The 23,715-nt window shown below is 43.5% G+C and overlaps 1 protein-coding gene across 3 annotated transcripts in view; it reads left to right on the forward strand.

Annotated features, from left to right (window-relative positions):
- The window catches only part of LOC306866001 (cytolytic toxin-alpha-like), a 114,977-nt gene that overhangs the window by 16,344 nt on the left and 74,918 nt on the right, over positions 1-23,715 (forward strand). For all 3 annotated transcript variants that reach the window (XM_079410933.1, XM_079410934.1, XM_079410935.1), the window contains exons 2-3: positions 11,652-11,768; positions 11,904-11,976. In XM_079410933.1, the coding sequence (XP_079267059.1) occupies positions 11,676-11,768; positions 11,904-11,976 (166 nt within the window). In that variant the 5' untranslated portion in view covers positions 11,652-11,675. The remainder of the gene's footprint in view (positions 1-11,651; positions 11,769-11,903; positions 11,977-23,715) is intronic.

Here is a 23,715-nt window from a genome sequence, read left to right on the forward strand (position 1 = left end):
ATCAGAGCCCTTTGTCTGGGCTGCACGATCGCGACCGAAGAAACGCCGCCGGAAAAGGGGGAAGAGAGCCGGCGTCCTTGTCAGACTCAGACGCCGTCCCCTCCGACCTCCTCTCCCAACTATTTTGCTGGCTAACGTTCAGTCACTGGACAACAAACTCTGTGAACTGCGGGCACGCATCTCATACCAACGGGAAACAAGGGACTGCTGCATTATTTGCCTCACAGAAACCTGGATGTCGGCAGTGGTTCCAGACTCAGCCATCGAGCTCACGGGGTTCTCCGTGCACCGCTCGGACAGAACGAAAGAGCTCACAGGGAAAAGCAGAGGTGGGGGCGTCTGTTTCTTTATCAACAACTCGTGGTGTGATGAAAGGAACCTACACTCTATTAAATCCTCCTGCTCCCCTGATCTGGAATTTCATATGCTTCTGTGTCGACCATTCTGGCTACCGAGGGAATTTACAGCGATCATAATCACAGCTGTTTACATTCCCCCTCAAGCCAACACAGACCAGGCACTTAAGGAACTGTATGGGAATATAAGCGAGCAGGAAACCGCGTACCCAGATGCAGCGTTTATTGTTACGGGGGACTTCAACAAAGCCAACTTCAGAACAATAGCTCCAAAATACTTTCAACACATCACCATCAACACGCGTGGTGATCGTGTACTGGACCACTGCTACTCTCCATTCCGGGACGCCTACAAATCGCTCCCCCGCCCACCTTTCGGCAAATCGGACCACACTTCCGTTCTGCTCCTGCCTGCTTATAGGCAGAAACTGAAACGAGAAGCACCCGCCCTCAGGACAATTCAATGCTGGTCGGACCAATCAGACGCTATACTACAGGACTGTTTTGATCACGTGGACTGGGACATGTTCCGGGCAGCGTCTGATGACGACATAGAGGCGTACTCAGATACTGTAACGTGTTTCATCAGGAAGTGTGTAGAGGATGTAGTACCGACAAAAACAATCCGCATCTACCCCAACCAAAAACCGTGGATTAACAGCGATGTTCGAGCAGCCTTGTCAGCGCGGACATCTGCCTTTAAATCCGGAAACTCTGACGATCGCAAACAAGCCAGTTACGATCTCAGGAAATCAATCAAAGCTGCCAAACGACAATATAAAAACAAAGTTGAAGAACAATTCAAAACCAACAACGCAAGAAGCATGTGGCAGGGTATCAACAACATCACAGATTTCAGAGGGAATAAACCAGCTACTGTGAACATTGCCGCCTCTGTACCGGACGAACTTAATAACTTTTATGCTCGTTTCGAGGCTCACAACACCGCCCACACAGAGCGCGCTCCCGCGGCTGTAGCAGAAGAGGCGAGCGCACTTTCCTTTTCTGTCGCAGATGTAACCCGATCCTTCCGACGGGTGAACATCCGCAAGGCTGTGGGTCCCGATGGCATCCCAGGCCGTGTGCTCTGAGCATGCGCATTCCAACTGGCCGGGGTTTTCACAGACATTTTTAACCTTTCCCTCTCTCTGTCTGTGGTTCCCGCATGCTTCAAAAAATCCACCATTGTGCCCATACCAAAGAAAAATAAAATCACATGCTTGAATGACTGGAGGCCCATTGCTCTGACACCCATCTTCAGCAAGTGCTTTGAGAAACTCATCAGAGACTACATCTGCTCTGTGCTGCCTGACTCACTGGATCCCCTACAATTTGCATATCGCAGAAACCGTTCCACAGACGATGCTATTGCCTTCACCCTGCACACTGCTCTCTCCCACCTGGAAAATAAGAACACCTATGTGAGAATGCTGTTTGTGGACTACAGCTCAGCATTCAATACCATAGTGCCTGCCACACTGGTTGAGAAGCTCCAGACTCTGGGACTAAACGGATCTCTGTGCAGCTGGATCCTGGACTTCCTGACAGGCAGATGTCAGGTGGTCAGAATGGGCAACAACACTTCATCCCCGCTGACCCTCAACACTGGTGCTCCTCAGGGCTGCGTCCTCAGCCCACTCCTGTACTCCCTGTACACACACGACTGTACAGCAACACACAGCTCCAACGTCATCGTCAAATTTGCTGACGACACAACGGTGATAGGCCTGATCACTGACAACGATGAGACGGCCTACAGAGAGGAGGTGAGAACCCTGACTAAATGGTGTCAAGAGAACCACCTCTCACTCAACATCGACAAGACCAAGGAGCTGGTGGTGGACTTCAGGAGACAGAGCAGAGAACACACACCCATCACCATCGACATGACACCTGTGGAGCGAGTAAACAGCTTCAAATTCCTCGGTGTTCACATCACTGAGGATCTCACATGGTCCGCTCACACAGATGCAGTGCTGAAGAAGACACACCAACGCCTCTTCTTCCTGAGACGGCTGAGGAAGTTTGGAATGAGCCCCAGCATCCTCAGATCATTCTACACCTGCACTGTGGAGAGCATCCTGACAGGCTGCATCACCGCCTGGTTTGGAAACAGCACTGCTGGCAACCGCAAAGCTCTGCAAAGGGTCGTGCGAACTGCCCGTCACATTGTTGGAGGTGAGCTTCCCTCCCTCCAGGACATCTACACCAGGCGGTGTATAAAGAAAGCCCGGAGGATCATCAGTGACTCCAGCCACCCGTCCCACAGACTGCTCTCTCTGCTGCCCTCAGGAAGACGTCTCCGCAGCATCCGATCCCGCACTAGCCGACTGAGGGATAGCTTTTTTCCTCAGGCTATCAGGCTAATGAACAGTCAAAACTAATATACCTACAGCATAATCCCACCTTACAGTATACGCACTGCACTTTAATCCCATACAGTTCAAACTGGACTACCAGTACACTACTGCACAAATACAACAATCTTTTTGCCAGCACCGGATACCATCCAATGCACATCCATGACATTTGCACATCCGGTTTATATATAATCTGCTGCATCTTCGCATATTACTGTGTGTATATAACGTAGAATGTGTACTACATACTGTGTATAATGTGTATCGGTAACTGTATGTCTGTCTAATAGTACACTATGTGTACTGAGTATATGTATGTGTATATTACACATTGTCATCTGTATAAGTCTGTACGTATGTATGGTAATGTCTATATGTAAATTGTTTTTGCAGTGTCTGGAGCACGCTCTCAAGAATTTCACTCACGAAGGCACACGTGCTGTGGTGATGTGACAATAAAAGTGATTTGATTTGATTTGAAATGCAGATCAATACTCGGCAGCGAGCAAGAGCAAGTCCCAGGCTTATATTGTGTGTAATAATGAGAATCAGATGTGTGTGCTCAGTGTGATGAGTGAATGGTGACAGCTGTGATCTGTGCACTGGATGATGGGTATTGCAGTCCAGAGAAGTGTGGTGTGAGAGTCAATGTGGTGAGTGAGTGACATCTGGTGGTGATTGTCCGGAAGGGCATACTTCCGGCTTCAATACGCTCCTATATAGTCCAGGAGGGCGGTGGAGCGGAGGCGGAACAGGGGGTGGGAACGGAGGGCCAGGTCCTTGAGGAAGTGGGAAGACCGGGGACAGAGGCAGAACCGGCAGAGCAGGAAACCAGGGCGGAGCCAGAGGCCAGGTCAGGACCGACAGAGCAGAGGCCCACCAGGGCGGAGCAGACGGCACGGGAGCCCACCAGGGCGGAGCAGACGGCACGGGAGCCCACCAGGGTGGAGCAGATGGCACGGGAGCCCACCAGGGCGGAGCAGGCGAGACCAGAGCCCACCAGGGCGGAGCAGGCGAGACCAGAGCCCACCAGGACGGAGCAGAAGACCACCACGGCGGAGCAGAAGACCACCAGACCCGAGCATAAGACCACCACGGCGGGGCAGACAAACACCAGACCCGAGCAGAAGACCACAGCGGAGCAGAGGACCACCAGACCGGAGCAGAGGAACACCACGGTGGAGCAGAGGAACACCAGACCCGAGCAGAAGACCACAGCGGAGCAGAGGACCACCAGACCGGAGCAGAAGACCACCACAGCGGGGCAGACAACCACCAGACCCGAGCAGAAGACCACCACAGGGAGGCAGACAGGGCAGGAACCCATGACAGAGACTGGGATCTGGGGAGAACAAGGACAGACAACACAGAGAGAGAAGAGACAGACAACACTGGGAGAGTCTTCTTTGCAGGGCAGGACGGGACCAGAGTCCACCTGGGCGGAGCAGGAGACCCCCAGAGCCAGACAACTGACCACCACGGCGGAGTAGACGGAGCCGGAGCCCACCAGTGTGGCGTAGACAGGGCAGAGTATCTCCACGGCAGAGCGGACTGGTCAGGAAGCCATGACAGGATCAGGGATCTGGGGAGAACAGTGACAGACACCACAGAGAGAGTCCCCATGGTCACAGGAGCCGTGACCGAGCAGGTCGAGAGTTCATGGACGGTCTCTATGGCTGTGGCAGGACAGGACGAAGCTTCACAGACGGCCTCCATAGCCGTGACTGGCCAGGACGAGGATTCGCAGACGGCCTCTTTGGCCGTGACAGGACAGGGCGTGAGTTCAAAGACGGCCTCCTTGGCCGTGACAGGACAGGGCGTGAGTTCACAGACGGCCTCCTTGGCCGTGACAGGACAGGGCGGGAGTTCACAAGCGGCCTCTTTGGGGCGCTCAGGAGGAGCGGGCGCTAGGGGGCGCTCTGGAGGAGCGGGCGCTTGAGGAACAGGAACGGCACTCCTGGCTGTGACTTGAGAACTGGATTCTCGGGATTCGGGATCGGCTCTCCTGGCCGTTGCTTGAGAACTGGATTCTCGGGATACGGGATCGGCACTCCTGGCCGTGACTTGAGAACTAGATTCTCGGGGTTCGAGATCAGCACTCCTGGCCGTAGTTTGAAAACTGGATCCTCGGAATACGGGATCGGCACTCCTGGCCGTGACTTGAGCTACAGGAAGTTCTGGAGTGGCCTCTGTGGCCGTGACAGGGCAGACAGTGAGTTCAGGAACGGGTGCCACCACCTCGGGAGGTTCTGCAGCGGAAGCTGCCACCTCTGGAGGCACTGGAGCAGACTCGAGAACAGAAGAGGCCTCAGGAACAGACTCGTGGACAGGAGAGGCCTCAGGAGCACAGTGTGCAGCCCACACACTCAAAATGGCGACCGCCATAACGGGAAGCACTGAGGTCAGGGGAACAGTCTCTGTAACAGCCAGGGTTGAGGCCCTGGGAATGCCAGCTACTCGCACCGACATCAGTGGTGGGTCCATCACACTGGATATCAGAACTCGAAGGACTGACCTTGAATCTGGGGTAACAGCCTCTGGCAGTTCGGCGGAGGCGTGGTGTGACTCTGGCTGGAGCGCTGAGACGTGGTGTACGTGGTGTGACTCTGGCTGGAGCGCTGAGACGTGGTGTGACGTGAGCAGACTCTGGCTTGACAGGCATGACGTGAGCAGACTCTGGCTTGACAGGCGTGACGTGAGCAGACTCTGGCTTGACAGGCGTGATGTGAGCAGACTCGGGCTTGACAGGCGTGACGTGAGCAGACTCGGGCCTGGCAGCAATGACATGCAGGGATGTTGTTGTTGCCGCCATTTCGCGAGTGAGTGCAGTGTCACGTTCCTCCGCGACACCCACAGTAAAAGAAGAGCCCGCACACAGCAAAGCATAGTCCATAAACTGCGCGAGTGATGCACGGGGACCCTCACGGATTAACTGTCGTTTGAGCGGCTGATTAATGCCCTCACAAAAGAAGTCTATTAGTGCATAGTCCGGCAGATCAGAAAAATAAGCGAGTTCTAAAAACTCTTGTATGTATTCCTCGAGCGGTCTCAAACCCTGCTCGAGGGTTAACAACAGTGGTGCAGTGTCCATACCTGGCCAATGTCTACTAGAAAAGCCGCTGGATCCTCTTGTGGCTGAGTATTCTGTTACGGGGCTGACGAGACGTGAGACGTGCGGATCCATATGCAAAGCTTTATTCTAAAACATGGTCAGTAAACAGGCAGGGTCAGATAGTGGCAAACAGGTATGGCAAGGGCAAGACAAAGCAGTCCGTGGAGCAAGCGTGGGTCAACGATCAACGAACAGTATCCAAAGGGGCAAGGCAGAGAGATAATCCAGAGACGAGAGCAATAATCCAAACGGGGAGCGAACAGAGTCCAAACGGCAAGGCAAAGGGGTAAATCCAGGAAACAAAGGCAGGTATCAAAAACACAGGTAAACAGCCTAGGCAAGACTAGGACTAGGGTTCCGTAGAGTAGCTATCGCTATGCGAGTGATAAACGCTAACAATTACAGAAATGAACAGAAACACGGAAAGGCACGGTAAAGCAGCTAGCGCTAGGAGAGCACTAAATGCAGATCAATACTCGGCAGCGAGCAAGAGCAAGTCCCAGGCTTATATAGTGTGTGTAATAATGAGAATCAGATGTGTGTGCTCAGTGTGATGAGTGAATGGTGACAGCTGTAATCTGTGCAATGGATGATGGGAATTGCAGTCCAGAGAAGTGTGGTGTGAGAGTCAATGTGGTGAGTGAGTGACATCTGGTGGTGATTGTCCGGAAGAGCATGGACCAGATTCGTGACAGTTTTATTGACAGCATTGTATAATCTGCTACCTCAACAATATCCTCAAAACATTCTTAAAATGTTGCAAGTCAAATATTCTAGCTTTGTTAATATGTCACATTACAAGAACGTTTTATAAAAACATTACACCATCTCAGGCCTCAATGATGTTTTTATAACATTCTCCTGATGTGGCTGAGAGAATGTTCTTTCTTTGTTATCTTGAAACATTGTGCCAATATTTTATTGACAGCATTGTATAATCTGTTACCTCAACAATATCCTCAAAACATTCTTAAAATGTTGCAAGTCAAATATTCTAGCTTTGTTATTATGTCACATTACAAGAATGTTTTATAAAAACATTACTCCATCTCAAGCCTCAATGACATCCTCATAACGTTCTCCAAATGTGTCTGAGAGAATGTTCTTCACATGTTATCTTGAAACATTGTTACAATGTTTTATTGAGCACATTGTATAATATGTTATCTCAACAACATCCTCAAAACATCCTTACAATGTTGCAGGTCAAATGTTCTAGCTTTGTTGTTATGTCACATTACAAGAATGTTTAAAAAAAAATATTCCACCACCTCAAGCCTCAATGATGTTCTTATAATGTTTTGCTAATGTGTCTGAGAGAATGTTCTTCACGTGTTATCTTGAAACATTGTAACAATGTTTTATTGAGCACATTGTATAATCTGTTACCTCAACAATATCCTCAAAACATCCTTACAATGTTGCAGATCAAATATTCTAGCTTTGTTATTATGTCACATTACAAGAACGTTTTATAAAAACATTACACCATCTCAGGCCTCAGTGATGTTCTTATAACATTCTCCTGATGTGGCTGAGAATGTTCTTTCTTTGTTATCTTGAAACATTGTAACAATGTTTTATTGAGCACATTATATAATCTGTTATCTCAACAACATCCTCAAAACATCCTTACAATGTTGCAGGTCAAATATTCTAGCTTTGTTGTTATGTCACATTACAAGAATGTTTTTAAAAAATATTCCACCACCTCAAGCCTCAATGATGTTCTTATAATGTTTTGCTAATGTGGCTGAGAGAATGTTCTTTCTTTGTTATCTTGAATGAATGAATGATGCATTTATATAGCGCTTTATTGTGTATTGCTGTACACCCAAAGCGCTTTACAATCATATGGGGGGGGTCTCTCCTCAACCACCACCAGTGTGCAGCATCCACTTGGATGATGCGACGGCAGCCACAGGACAACGGCACCAGTGCGCTCACCACACACCAGCTACAGGTGCAGAGGAGAGAGAGTGATAGAGCCAATCAAGTGTATAGGGATTATTAGGAGGCCATGATAGACAAGGGCCAGTAGAGGGAATTTGGCCAGGACACCGGGGTTACACCCCTACTCTTTACGAGAAGTGCCATGGGATTTTTAATGACCACAGAGAGTCAGGACCTCGGTTTAACGTCTCATCCGAAAGACGGAAACATTGTTACAATGTTTTATTGACAACATTGTATAATCTGTTACCTCAACAATATCCTCAAAACATTCTTAAAATGTTGCAGGTCAAATGTTCTAGCTTTGTTATTATGTCACATTACAAGAACGTTTTATAAAAACATTCCACCATCTCAGGCCTCAATGACATCCTTATAACGTTCTCCAAATGTGTCTGAGAGAAGGTTCTTTCTTTGTTATCTTGAAACATTGTTACAATGTTTTACTGAGAACATTGTATAATCTGTTACCTGAACAACATCCACAAAACATCCTTAAAATGTTGCAGGTAAAATGTTCCAGCTTTGTTTACACTTAACATTATAGGAACATTATCTGAAATGAGAAACATTCTTAAAACAATTTTTGAACATTACATTCAAATGTTTTCTCTAAAACATCAACCAAACCTGTACGGAATGTTAGCCAAAGTTCTGAGAACGTTCCCTGCTAGCTGGGTCAGTTTTGGCTCCGTGTCGGGGTTCGGACATTCATGCTCCATGTTCTGTCTTGTTGTGTGAGCGTGCCGTCTCGAGTTCACTCCGGCCGTGCGCTTCTCTGTTCACGTGAGTTGTGTTGTGTTTTGTGTAACACGCAGTTCATGTTCGGCCACGTGCTTGTCTCATTTTACTTGTGTTGTTGCATGCAGTTCATGTTTTTATTGGCTGCGTGCTTTCACGTTATCAGAATCAGAATGAGCTTTATTGGCCAGGTATGTTTACACATAAATACACAAGGAATAAAGTTAGAAGTTAGTTGGCTGTTATAACTGAGTTATACCAGACAGACAAGCAAGCAACATTTTTTTTAATCTGAATTTCTGAGCTCATTTTGAGAGTGTAATCTCTGAGTAAGATTTCTATTGCTGATTATAGCAGCGCTGTGACTTTTCAGCATAAGATTTTCCACATTTTCAATACAAGTATTTCTTAAAAGTTGTTTGATCAAAATACTTTGAAAAAGGTGATTTATTTAGACACACAAACATAAAGAATCAACCTGTGAATCTCAACAACGGTGAAAATCAAAAAACCATATTGCAATGCATTCTGGGTGCCACCCATCAAAATTAATCCATTGCTCCGTTGGATCTGTTTTCTGAATATGCTGTTTGTCACTGTTGTTGAGATTCCTACACTGATTCTTGATGTATGTGTGTGCCTGAAAGAAGTGTTAATTTTTAATTATCAGAATAACTTAAAATCTTTTTAATTAGTGGATACTGTTGTATCACAGGGCTGTTAATCAACATGGAAAATCTAACTTGTAACGATCGGCTTTATCGGCTGATTTACATGGATTTAAAATGGGGTCAGATTATACTGTGTGAGGGCTTTGAGTGTTTAAAAAGATAAGTCAGACAACAATGTTAAAAGTGAAAATCAATATGTATTTACAATGTTCACAAGGAAGCAACACAAATAAAACTAGAAATCCTAGGCTGTTAAAAGCACGGAGTCTTTCAGTTCCATACCATTAAAACAATCCTTAAGAATTCCAGCGTGCTGTAAGCCTGAATGTGAATGTGAGAAATGTCCACCGGTGTATATACAATCCAAAGAGAGTGATAATCCAATAAAGTGAGATTCTGGAATGGTAAATCCTCAAAGGAAACTCCACAATCCAGCCTTTGGTGAATGACCCCGACTGATTTGCATGCTGCCTCCTTTATGCTGTCCACTTCCTATTTCCTGTCATGTGATCAGTCACATGACAAGGCAAGGCAAGGCAAGTTTATTTATATAGCACATTTCATACACAGTGGTAATTCAAAGTGCTTTGCATAAAAGAAAGTGAAATATACATTAAAAATCAATAAAAACATGGAAATAAAAATAATAACAACAAGGAATTTTAAAATGATATAGAAATTGATTTAAAATAAATTTAATGAAAATGATTATACATAAAATTCATTGCAGTCAGTTCGGACATATAGCACAGTGCTCATTCAACAAATGCACAGTTTCTATGACAGGTAGACCCAGACTCAGACTCATTTAAAGACATACACATATTAAAATGGTTAAGATGAATAAAATGGCTAAGACAACATGAAAACCTATTAAAACTCAAATATACCTCAAATCATTATAATATACTGAATAGGTTACAATATGTGTCTGTGTGACAGTGTGACAAACTCTTTCAGGTTTAGGCTCTAAATGAGTTCAATGATTCAATTCAAATGATTGTTATGTAAAAATATAACAAACGCCACATGATCTCTTTTTTCTCTTCTTTTCTTGTCTGTCTGTTATAAGTCAGCTATAACAGCTAAGCAAAATCTAACTATAAAAATGTAAGGGTCAAGGGCACAACTAAAACACTGATCTCTATAATGGTGACATAATAATTGTGATTTTCTTCTTTGGTGATTCTGCTCGTTAACATCAGATGTCTTCAATAATGGTCAATCATCACTCAATTAATCACTTAATTACTTTAACTCTGCTTCAGTGTTACTTTAACACTCTTAATTTAACACTTTCACACACTTGAGTGTGGTCTCACATGTACTCCCAGGAGAGTTTATTTCACTCTGGATTTTTTGCTGTGTGCTTCATATGTATCTTGAATGTATAGTATCACTGGTTATGAATATCAAATCGGGCTCAGCTTTGGAGATGCTCATCTGCGTGTTCGTCTTGTTTTGCACATGCCCCGTGATTTGTTTTGCTGGCCATTTTCTTGTTTTTGTTTTGTGTGAGCACTTTTGTCTTGTTTCCATGTGCTCTCATGTCCATTGTCTTGACCCCGCCCAACTTGTTACCTCATTATTGGTTCAGTTGCCCCACCTGTTTTCCCTCATTACCCTCCTGATTTGCTCCCTATTTATTCTCCTTGTGTTTGTAGTCCTGTGCCAGGACTACAAACACCTGATCCTGCCCAGCCTTTTCCTGCCCAGCCTGTCAAATTGCCAGCTGAGTTTTTCCCCCACGGGGTAGTTTTCGTTGTTTGTTTTGGTTTTGTTTTAGTTAATAAAATACCATTTTCTGCATTACTGAGTCCTTGCCTCATCCAGCACTCCAGACAGTTATGAAAATATTAGATTGGGATGTTCTCGTAACATTCACATAACAGAGAAAAAATTGTTCCTCAAACATTAAAAAACCTGGACATTTTGAACGTTTACATAACATTAAAAATAAAGTTGTCATAAGAAGTATAAAAGATCAAAGGGAATGTTTGTCCTGTTTGTATAATCAGTAAAAAAAATTCTCATAACATAAAATATGGGTGTTTCAAACATAGAGAGAACATTTAAATATAAGGTTCTCATAATGTTATGACAACGGTAGATTAGAATGTTCCTCAAACATAAAAAAAACAAAACTGGACGGTTTGAATGTGTACAAAACATTCCGAAATAGCGTTTTCATAACATTTTCAAAATGGTAGGATGGAATGTTCCTGTAACATTTGCAGAAACCCCACAAGAAATGTTCTTAATACATAAAAAAAAAACTGGATGTTGAAAACGTTTTCATAACTTAAGGGGAATGTTAGCAAAATGTTCTGACAATTCGTTTTTGTTAGCTGGGATGTTGAAGACTAGCACTCAGGCAGTGCATTTATTATATGATAGATACTCAAGCAGTTTATTCTAGACACTGAGGAATCCTCTCCTTTGATTTCTAATCTAACAGGTCTGCTTGCTGACCATTTCCAAGATGGCAGTACTTCTGATGTACCTGAAACAGCTGAACTGCATCTATTTCTGGACATATCTATGCTTAGCAACCCTAGCTGTGGCGTATCCACAGGTAATTGAAAAAAAATGTATTTCATGAAATTAGGGATAACAATGTTATCATGATAAGTTGTTGTTGTTGTTGTTGTTTTGTTTGTTTGTTTGTTTCTTGAGAAAAATATTTAATGAACCATTTATTCCAAATTAGGAATTGCTGCAACCAAAACCTCATGAGGTTCAGACACTGAATGCAGGAAATGCAAGAAACGCAAGATCACCAGGTAAGATGTGAATGGTGATACAAAATGTGTTTTAGGCTGTGTTATAGGGATAGTTTACCCAAAAATGAAAATTTTGTCACCATTTACTCACCTTCATGTTGTTCTAAACCTGAATGAGTTTCTTTCATCTGTTGAACGCAAAAGATGATATTTTAATGAATGTTGGTAACAACACATACTGTAAAAAAAAAAAGTTGACCTAGCTCAAAAAAAAGGCAACCTATCACAATCAACTTTTTAAGGTAACTCAACTAGCAACTGACAACTTAAAAACTTTAGTTCATCTAATGCAGGGGTGTCAAACTCAGTTCCTGGAGGGCCAGAGCCCTGCAGAGTTTGGATGCAACCCTAATTAAACACACCTGATCCAACTAATCAAGTCCTTCAGGCTTAATTGAAAACTGCATAGTATGTTTGAAACAAAACTATGCAGGGCTGCGGCCCTCCAGGAATGTTTGATACCCCTGATCTAAAGAATAAAGTCAGTCTACTGAGTGTTAAAAGATCTGTCAGATCAACCAAAAACACATTAGCAACACTAATCTTTAACAATCCTTTGTTTTAAATTTATGTTTTTTTTTTAAGTTTTCTATATAACATGAGTAGCATTTGCCTCTTAAAACTAAAGGCAAAGATTTGCTACAGAACAAACATATTAACAAGTTGGCATGAGATGCAAATATACAGTACCTCAGCACACGATTCTCAAACACGGTGAGGATCAATACATTTTATATCAGTAAAAATATGAATATATCCACATGACAGCTAACTGACAGTAACAACAGCAGCAGCAAAATAAATTAGGCCAGAAAAATATAAAACAATGATAATATTTTAATAATAATTAACATAAAATGTTTTCAAGCTGCAGTGCATGCTGGGAACTTGTGCAATGTTGTTCAATGTAAAATTAAGATGACTCGATTTGAAAAGTTCTACTAACTACTAAATGTAAAAAAAAGTAGCCTGAACAAAGAATTTTTAGAAGTCATTTTAATTTTTGGTGTGAATTAAACAAAAATACTCTAAACATGTTGTTAGCAAAAGTTGTTTTGTTTACCTTACTTAGATACTCAAGTATTTGGTCACAACATCCAAATGTTCTGCCAACTTTTCAAATATGATCATTGTTGTACATTTTACTGGCTTAATTTATGTTGCTGCTGCTGTTGTTACTGTTAGTTGGCTGTCATGTGGATCAGAGTTCATATCACTGTAAAACCCAACAAGTTAAAGTAACTCTAACCATTTGAGTAAACTGATTGCCTTAAAAACCTGACAAGTTAAGCTAACTGAAACCGTTTGATGAAACTTAACCCATTTAAGTTTTTTTAATTTTCTCTTGTGTAAAATGGCGGCGCGCACAATCGCAGCGGCTTCTCTCTCTCCCGACAGAACGGTGTTTTCGTGTTTTTTGTCTTGTAAGTCGCAATGTTCTTGCACATCTTCGTCTCGTCTACCTGTCTGTAAGCGCGCATACAGTCGTGAGTTTCTGCTCGATGTCGGCAGAATCACATTTTTTGAGTTAAACTCAGCACACGCCGAAGAGCTGCGGGACCTCGGTCTGTTCCGAAAGCCTACTACATCACCGACCCCCACTACTGCATCTCGCCCACAGCGGAGGCGCTACAAGCGGCGTGAGAGGAAGCAGAAGAGGGGTAAGCGCGGAGGTATCCGAGCTAGGCTAGCGGCCAATCCACACAAGCCAGCTATCCCCACCATCGTACTGGCGAACGTACGCTCTTTGGACAATAAACTGGACTACATCCGACTACTCCGCTCCACTCAGAGGACTGTAAGAGACTGTTGTGTTTTTGTGTTTACGGAAACATGGCTTAACAACAGCGTACCGGACTGCGCCATACAGCTCGACCAGCTAACATGCTGTCGAGCTGACAGAGCTCTCGTCGAGGGAGGTAAGATCCGCGGCGGAGGGCTTTGTGTTTACGTCAATGATGCATGGTGCCGCGACGCTGTTGTGGTCTGCAAAAAATGATTATTAAGTGCCGGCCGTTCTATCTACCGAGGGAATATTCAGCCATACTGCTAGTTGCTGTATACATCCCTCCCAGCTCCAATAACAACATCAGGAGTGAGGCGCTAAATGATGTGTACCAGCACACCAGTGAGCAGCAGACAGCCCACCCAGATGCTTTTCTTATCCTGGCTGGGGATTTCAACCACGCAGACTTAAAGAGTGTGTTCCCAAAAATTCACCAACACATAGACTTTCCAACAAAGGGGAAAAATACCCTGGACTTTGTTTACACTACCCAGAGAGGAGCTTACAAGGCCCTCCACCTCCCCCACCTCGGAGCCTCAGACCACATCACTGTCATGCTAATGCCTGCATACAGACCGCTCGTCAAAGTCATCAAACCAATACACAAACAGATTCAAGTGTGGCCGGAAGGGTCGTCAGAGGCACTTCAGGACTGTTTTGACACCACTGACTGGAATATGTTGAAACAGGCTGCCACATACAACAACACTACAGACCTCCAAGAGTACTCGGAGACTGTCACTGCCTACATCTCCAAGTGCATTGATGATGTAACGGTCACAAAGTCCATCACTGTCCGGGCCAACCAGAAGCCGTGGATGACTGGGGAAGTCTACAGACTGCTGAAGGCTCGGAACGCTGCCTTTAGAGCTGGAGATGAGGAGGGCCTGAAGACAGCTAGGGCCAACCTATCCCGCGGCATCAGAGAGGCCAAGAGACAGTACTCCAGGAGGATAGCCCATCGTTTCAGCGACAGCAGAGACACGCGGAGCCTGTGGCAGGGGATACAGACCATTACGGATTACAAGCCCCCACCACAGACCTGTGACAGCACCATCCCCCTGCTGAACGAGCTGAATGCCTTCTTTGCTCGCTTTGAGGCACAAAACAGCACCACTGCACAGAAGACTCCACCTCCTCCCGGCGACCAGGTGATGACGCTGTCCCCGGACAGCGTGAGGAGGTCCCTCAGCAGGATCAATGCACGAAAAGCTCCGGGTCCTGACAACATTCCTGGGCGTGTACTGAGAGACTGTGCAGTGGAACTCATTGACGTCTTCACAGACATCTTCAACATCTCGCTAAATCAGGCCGTTGTCCCCACATGCTTCAAAGCTACCACCATCATTCCAGTCCCGAAGAAGTCATCTCCATCCTGTTTCAATGACTACCGTCCAATAGCACTCACTCCTATTCTCATGAAGTGCTTTGAACGGCTAGTCATGCACCACATCAAGTCTGTCCTCCCCCCCTCACTTGACCCCTTCCAGTTTGCATATAGGTCCAACCGCTCGACCGATGATGCCATCGCCACTGCCCTCCACCCAGCCCTCACACATCTGGACAAAAAAGACTCATATGTCAGGATGCTGTTCATAGACTTCAGTTCAGCATTCAACACAATCATCCCTCAACAGCTCACACACAAACTGGTCCAGCTGGGGCTCAACACCTCTCTGTGCAACTGGCTGTTGGACTTCCTGACTGGGAGACCTCAAGCAGTACGGGTTGGCAGTAACACATCCAGCACCATCACACTGAACACTGGGGCCCCCCAAGGATGTGTGCTGAGCCCCCTCCTCTTCACTCTGCTGACCCACAACTGCACACCGTCACACAACTCTAACCTGATCATTAAGTTTGCGGATGACACAACTGTGGTGGGTCTCATCAGCAACAGAGATGAGACAAACTACAGGAGCGAGGTGAGCCGCCTGGCCGGGTGGTGCAGTGACAACAATCTCTCTCTGAATGTGGAGAAGACGAAGGAGATTGTTGTTGACTTCAGGAGAATACACACTCAGCATGCCCCTCTGACCATCAACGGTGCGACTGTGGAGAGAGTGAGCAGCACCAAGTTCCTGGGTGTGCACATCACAGAGGACCTCTCCTGGACTAACAACACTGTAGCACTGGCTAAGAAAGCACAGCAGCGTCTCTACTTCCTCCGCAAACTCAGAAGAGCCAGAGCCCCGACCCCCATCATGTGCACCTTCTACAGAGGCACCATCGAGAGCATCCTAACCAGCTGCATCACTGTGTGGTATGGCGCTTGCAACGCATCCTGCCTCAAGTCCCTTCAGCGAATAGTGAGAGCAGCTGAGAAGATCATTGGTGTCTCTCTCCCCTCCTCCAGGACATCTACAGCACCCGTCTTACCCGCAAAGCCCTCCGCATTGCAGGTGATCCCACCCACCCGACACACAGCTTCTTCAGTCTGCTGTCATCAGGGAGGAGACTGCGGAGTCTCCAGGCGAGGACCAGCAGACTGAAGGACAGCTTCATACATCAGGCTGTCAGGAAGCTGAACTCCCTCCCGTCCCTGCCCCCCCTCCCCTCTTCTTACCCCATACAACACTGAACTCTGACACTATGAGACCCCCCCCCCCCCTCCGGCTCCCCACACCCCCAGGACCAGCCACCCCCACCTACTTACAAACTGTGACCAGCACCTCTCACTTGTGCAGCATTGGACTGATCACTACCTCATCCAGCATTGACTGCAAACTACCTCCTCGGATAGTCTCATAAAAAGACTGTTCTCCTGTCAATTTAACAGACTGACAAGCTCTGTTTGCACTACACACATATCTGCACAGTTTTTGTTTTAATTAACTGGTTTGCACTCTATCTATTCTGCCATGTGCCTTATGTCACTTTATCTATCTTTTTTTATTTGTATTTTTCTACAATGTTCTCAGATTGATAAGCTCTTTTTGCACTACAAATATATCTGCACAGTTTTGTTTTTATTTAACTGCCATGCGCCTTATGCCACTTTATCTATTTCTTTATTTTTTTTCTACAATGTCCTTACTTGTATAGCTATAGAGTTGTATGTACAAATGTTTAAACCGTATTATCTGTATTTGAACGTGTTTAATGTTAACTGTTTACACCAAGGGTCTGAGGGTAACGCAATTTCAATTCTCTGCATGTATGTGCTGTACATGTGGAAGAATTGACAATAAAGCAGACTTGACTTGACTTGACTTCATTTTTTTCTTAGGCTGTTGTAAGCAAGTGTTCCTCAAACATATTTGTTGGAATTTAAAAGCCTAGAGAATATTGTTTGTTGTTTGATTATAATGACAGTCGTCTATTAGTGAGCTGATCTCATTGAGAAAGAACATAGACTCATTGTGTGTCTAATCGGATTAAATGGATGTTGTATTGATCGTAGTGAAAGTGGTTCTAAGAGCCAGTGGTTCTGTGACAGCCAATTAATATAAAAGTTTTTCCAAACAGTTTGCCCATAAAAAGATTTGATCTATGTGAGCACCTAGACTCACACAGACATCACAGCTTGTGAACCTCAACAATGGTGACCATAAAAAAAATAAAAATAAACTAATAATCATATTGCAATGCATGCTGGATACTAGCATAGGACAAAACTCATCAGTGGCTCCCAGCATGCATTGCTGCATGATTTTTATTTTTATTTTAATGGGCACCATTGTTGAGGTTCATAAGCTGATTCTTGATGTCTCTGTGAGTCTATTTACTACTGTAGAAGAAAGCTTTTTGTGAACAAACGGCTTTGAAAGTGTTTTTATATTCACTGACTGTGACAACTTCTGGCTCTTAGATTCACTTCCACTACAATCAGTACAACATCCATTTAATCAGAGATTAGACACACAGTGAGACTAGTTCACTAATAAATGCTTGTCATTATAAATATATATCAATGAACTACTGATCACTTTCTCTGGGCTTTTGAGTTGTAACAAATATGTTCAAGGAAGAGCAAAGAGAAAAAAAAAAACCCAACACAAAGATCAAGGGTCAAGAACCCAACTAAAGCAGACACTTATCTCTGGTTACTTCAAATGAAACAATAAATCAACATCTAAACCTTAGTTACTTCTCAATAAGATCTTCTGTAGATGTCTCAGTCTGGTTATTAATAAGTGGAGCTGGTGATGTGGTTTGTGGGGTTGTTTAATCAGATGAAATCAACTGAAATAAAATGCATTAAATCTCTCAAAATCTAAGGCGATGGTGTTTCTCTTTTCTTCAGTGATTCTGTTTGTTAACAGCAGGTGTTCATGACTAATTCTCAAACAGCACTTAATTAATCACTTAATTATTAACTGTTTTAAAACTTATATAGTTTAAACCAAGGGGAATTTGTTTACGCAAACGGTTTGAGTTACCGTGACTTGTCGGGTTTTACAGTGTGATTTAAAATTTGTTGCTCCTCACCATGTTTGAGAATCGTGTGCTGATGTACTGTATATTTCCATCTCATTAAATCTTGGTTAATAAATTTGTTCATTAGCATGAATGTTTGCTTTTAGTTTTAAGAGGCAAATACAATCCATGATATGTAGAATACTTTAAAAATAAATCTAAATCTAAACGAAAGATGATTGTTTAAAAAAAGATTAGTGTTCCTAATTACTAAAAAATTTTTTGATTGCTGTGACAGATCTTTTAACGCTCACTAGACTGAGTTTATTCATTAAATGAACTAAAGTTTTTAAGTTTTGGTTGCTTGTTGAGTTAACTTGAAAAGTTGAGTGTGATAGGTTACCTTATTTTTTGGAGTTAGGTCAACTTTTTTTTTACAGTGTATGAGTAGCTATGGCTGCGTGGTGTTATCAGTGTCCTTGTGGGATGTCAACCACATGATGACTCGAAAGTTGATATGAAGTCCTGTGGTCACTCATATTCTGTCTAGGTGTGTGTGTGTGCCATTCAGGCCGAGTGGATTTGCACACACCTCTCAAGGATGATGGAGGGAGAAATAGATATTATCCTTTAGCACTCTTGCACCAAGTTTGTTTGGGTGGATGCCATCCAGTTTATACAGTTGTCTGTGGCCCCAGAAAAGACTGAAGTTTTCGATGAAGTTGACTCCTTTTATACTGCAGGTTCTTTGTAGCCATGTATTTAGCCCAAGCAGCCGTGAAAACATATTAGTTCCCCTTGCTGGGAGAAACAAGTCTGAAGAGTATACACACACACACTGCCATTCAATATATATATATATATATATATATATATATATATATATATATATATATATTAATGTAATTTATTTCAGTGATTCAAATCAGAATTTTCATCAGCCTTTACCCCAGTCTTCAGAGTCACATAATCCTTCAGAAATCATGTTGATTCATTATCAGTTATTCTGCTCTTTTTAGCTTTCTATTCATCAAAGAATACTCAACAAAATATCACAGGTTCCAAAAAATATTAAGCAGCAAAACTGTTTCCAACACTGGTAATAAATCGATATATTATAATGATTTCTGAAGGATCAAATGACTCCGAAAACTGGAGTAACAGCTGAGGAAAATTCTGATTTGCATCACTGAATTAAATTATATTTTAAAGTAAATTAATTATGTATTATCCTATAACCTCTGACACTGAAACCTCTGAAAACTCCTCACACGACTGCTCTGAACATAACGAAACAAATGCATATTGACGGATCTTCTGTTCTGCAAAATGTAAACAAATGTAGCCTATATTTTTGCAAGCGTAAATATTGTAAAAATATGAATATTAATTGTGTCTAGAACAGGCAGCGCGCCGCTGCGCAGAGCTAACGCGGGTTTCGCGGGTGTTCATTTCATACTCTGTGACAGCTTATTTAATGTATAAATTATACATTGTATTTAATGTAAGGTACATGTACAACAAACTGGTAATGTCATAGTGGTATTGTGGCCTATACCTGTGGAACAGTAGACAGCACACGCGGTGCTCATCTAATAAAGATCTTCATATAGCTCTAGCAAACAAGCCTTTGCAGATTTGCTTTCAACTGACTGTAGATCCAAAGCCACGTCTTCAGCGCTCTTGATGTTCTTAAACTCTCTGTTATCTGAGTGAGAACCGCTTCAGAGACTCAGCGCGTGCGGCAGGGAACTGAACGAATCATTCAAACTGATTCGCGAACCGATTCACTGGTTTGCCAACTGGTTTAATAAAGCCTTTAAACAGAATCGACTCAAAAGAATGAATCATTTGCGAACGGGCATCGTTCATTGCCCAGAGAAAAGTAGACGGCGCGTTTGGAATAAACCGAAGCATTTTTAACTTGTATTGCATTAAGATACAGTAACGAGAGGAGAGTCGCCCACAGTAACGAAGTAAAAGTACCGTTTTTTCTCTAAAAATATACTTGAGTAAGAGTAAAAGTACCCATTTTAAAATATACTCTAAAAGTATTAGTTACCCAAAAAATGTACTCAAGTAAATGTAACTCGTTACTACCCCCCTCTGAGCGTCACCCACTATCAGAGACCTGGGCTTGGCTGCGCTCTGAGCTGAAAGCCGCTGTCTGCTTGACCTCGAGCGTCTGTTTGTAGCAATGTTAGCTGCTGGCTGATTCGATCCATGTTTTGTCACATTTGGGGATTCCTCACCCACATTCATTAATGCTTCAAATCTGTTCCCAAGATGTATAGGGGGTGGCAGAATACCAATGTTTGCAAGCCTTGTCATAACTGTATCTGGGGTAGAGGATGCTACGGCAGCAATACGAGAGACTCGTGACAATCTGATGTCTCGAGTGCCTTTGGGTCTTGCTCCCTGTTTGTGCCATCGATTAGTCTGTCGATCAGTTTCGGCTTGTTCCTATACACTTGGTATAAACTGATGAGATTCCCTAGATTCACAGGACTCACCGGCTGTATGCTGAGGGGGTCCGTGATGACCATCTGCTGTGTTTTTCCACCTGCTTCGGAAGTCCAGCAAGTATCTTTGTTTCAAGAACCACAATCCTTTGTAGAAGTTTATGGCAGTTCATGCAGCAATAGATTCCACAAGAGGCATTTTCTCTCGTCTGTTTGAATGTAGACAGCTGTGTTTTTCCGTCTCCGGAATGTAAGCTGCTGGCAGTGGGAGGTAAAGAGTCTTTCATTTTCCAAAAAGTGTTGTTTGAGCACTGTGCAGATCTGCTGAAGTTAAAATCTTAGAGCGATCTGAGAAAAGTATAAAAATAGGGAGCAAAGCGCAGAGCAATAAGCAAGAGCGTCCGAACAGTAGCAAAGCCGGAAGCAGTGTCTTGTGTTGTGTTCATAAAGCTAAAATCATGCCCAGATCTTGTAACCTAGCTTAATAAATTATCACTAGCATGTATTATGACCTTTGGCGAAGGGAATAATATAAATATCAAAATTGTTAAGATATACTGATTTTAACATTTGCTGGAGAAATAGTTGATCAAGTGTAAACTATCAAGTTTGAATCAGTTTTAAGTCTTTGGATTCGATTCCCATTGAAATTGACTAATTTCCCTACACCCGATTCACCTTTTCGGGACTGGTCATACATTTTCAATAGGAGTCAGATCTGGACTGGACAGTCTAACACATTCACTCTGAGTCTACAAAACCACGCTGTTGTAGCACATGCAGAATGAGAACTGGCATTGTCTTGATTAAATAACCATGGTCTTTCCATGAAAGACATCAACTTCCCCAAATACACTGAAAAAAAAGAAGTTAAATTTACTTAACTTTTATTTTAAGTTTTTGCATGCATATTTTTTAAGTAAATTTTAAAAACGGAATTAAGTAAAATCTGCTTAACTAAATTACGTAAAATTAGCAAAGGAAATTAAGTACATTTAACATGGCCAGGCAGAGTTTGATGAATAATTTCTACTTAATTATTTTAAGTTTACCCTGGAATACTCAAGTATATTTCACTCAGTCACAGTTTGTAAATTTTACTCAAACACCACTAAGGGGAAAAAAATATGCCAATAAAGCATGTAGTTAAGTTACGCACACATCCGTAAGCAAACAAAGCACTCTTTATTTCTTTATAGATCATATGTTGCCACAATATAATTATTAACTGAATGAACATAGAGACCTGAGTTCTTGGCACATGATACACAATGACGGTGAATAGTAAATAGTAAATAGTGTTTGAATTAGGGACGGGCGATATCTTATCGTTTGCGATATACCGTTGAAAATTCTCCTCACGATAAAAATTTGTCTCCTCACGATAATAACGATAAGTCTAGTTGATGACGTAGTTTTGTGCGCGCCCGATTCACTGTTCATGTGCGGAGTGAAAACAAGCATGGCGGAAGGCGGACGTGAGGCTGAGGAGGAGCTTGTTGTTAAGCGAGGAGCTACCTCCACAATTTGGAACTGGTTTGGTTACAGAAAATAAGATGAGGAGCAAACTACCGTAATATGCAAAGTTTGCAGAAAAACAGTGGTTACAAAGAGTGGAAACACGTCCAATTTTTTCCACCATCTGAAACACAAACACAATCCAGAGTATTCAAGATTCAAGAGTTTTATTTGTCACATACACAATTATACAGAATATAACCAGCAGTGAAATGTAGGTCAGGTCCGCTCCAAGGACAGTGCAATTATAAAGTATACAAATATTAAGAGAAGAAAAGTAGAAAAAATAAAATAAAAGATAAGATAAAAAATATAAATATAAATGTGCAGGTCAGTATGTTGTTGACTTAAATAGTAATAAGAGGAATGTGCAAAAATAATGTGCAAAAAAGTTGTACAGGGTATTTAAATAGCAGCAATATGAGGTAGAGAAAAATTATGAATAGCTTATTGATATGGTGATATTTACATGGAGTCAAGTGATGTTATGACACATAGTTAGAGTTTAGGAGCCTGATGGCCTGGGGGAAGAAGCTCCTCCTAAGTCTCTCAGTTTTTGCCATCAGGCTACGGAAGCGCTTACCAGATGGAAGCAAAGTGAATAGACGGTTACCAGGGTGATTAGAGTCCTTGAAGATTTTAACAGCTCTATTTTTGCAGCGTTTGAGGTAGATGTCCTGCAGAGAGGGGAGAGCAGACCCTGAGATGCGCTCAGCTAAGCGCACAACTCTCTGTAGTGCTTTGCAGTCCTGATTGGAGCTGTTTCCATACCACACTGAGATGCACTGAGTCAATACACTTTCTATGGTCCCTGAATAGAAAGTTTTCAGGATTGCTGGTGAGACCCTGAATTTCCTCAGCTGTCGCAGATGGTACAGTCTTTGCCTGGCTTTCTTGACCTGTGTTTGGATGTGTGTAGTCCAAGTCAGGTTCTCGGAGATGTTTACACCGAGGTACTTGAAGCTGCTCACTCTCTCCACAGGGGTCCCACTGATCATAAGAGGAGTGTAGGGCTGCTGCTGTCTCTTCCTAAAGTCCATGATCAGCTCTTTAGTTTTGCTCACATTCAGAGAGAGACAGTTGTCCTGGCACCATGATGTGAGATTCTCTACCTCATCCAAGTATGCGGTCTCATCGTTGTTGGAGATGAGGCCCAGAACCACAGTATCATCAGCAAATTTGACAATAGATGTGGAGCTGTGAGAGGACACGCAGTCATGCGTGTAGAGAGAGTAGAGCAGGGGACTCAGGACACAGCCCTGTGGGGCTCCTATGTTCAGAGTGATGGAGTTTGAGGTGAACTGGCCAACTTTCACCACTTGAGGTCTGCCGGTGGGGAAGTCTTGAATCCAGTCACAGAGTGAGGAGTTTAGGCTGAGGTCTGTGAGTTTAGATGCCAGCTTGATGGGGACTATAGTGTTGAAAGCTGAGCTATAGTCAATGAATAGCAGCCTTACATAATTCCCATTGTTGCTGTCCAAGTGTGTGAGGGAAGAGTGGAGAACGTGAGAAATGGCATCGTCCGTGGATCTGTTTGGGCGATAGGCAAACTGAAGAGGGTCCAGAGTATCAGGGATGGAGGAGCAGATGTGGCTCTTTACAAGTCTCTCAAAA

Source organism: Barbus barbus (genome assembly GCF_936440315.1).
Source record: "Barbus barbus genome assembly, chromosome: 47".
NCBI classification, from domain to species: Eukaryota; Metazoa; Chordata; class Actinopteri; order Cypriniformes; family Cyprinidae; genus Barbus; species Barbus barbus.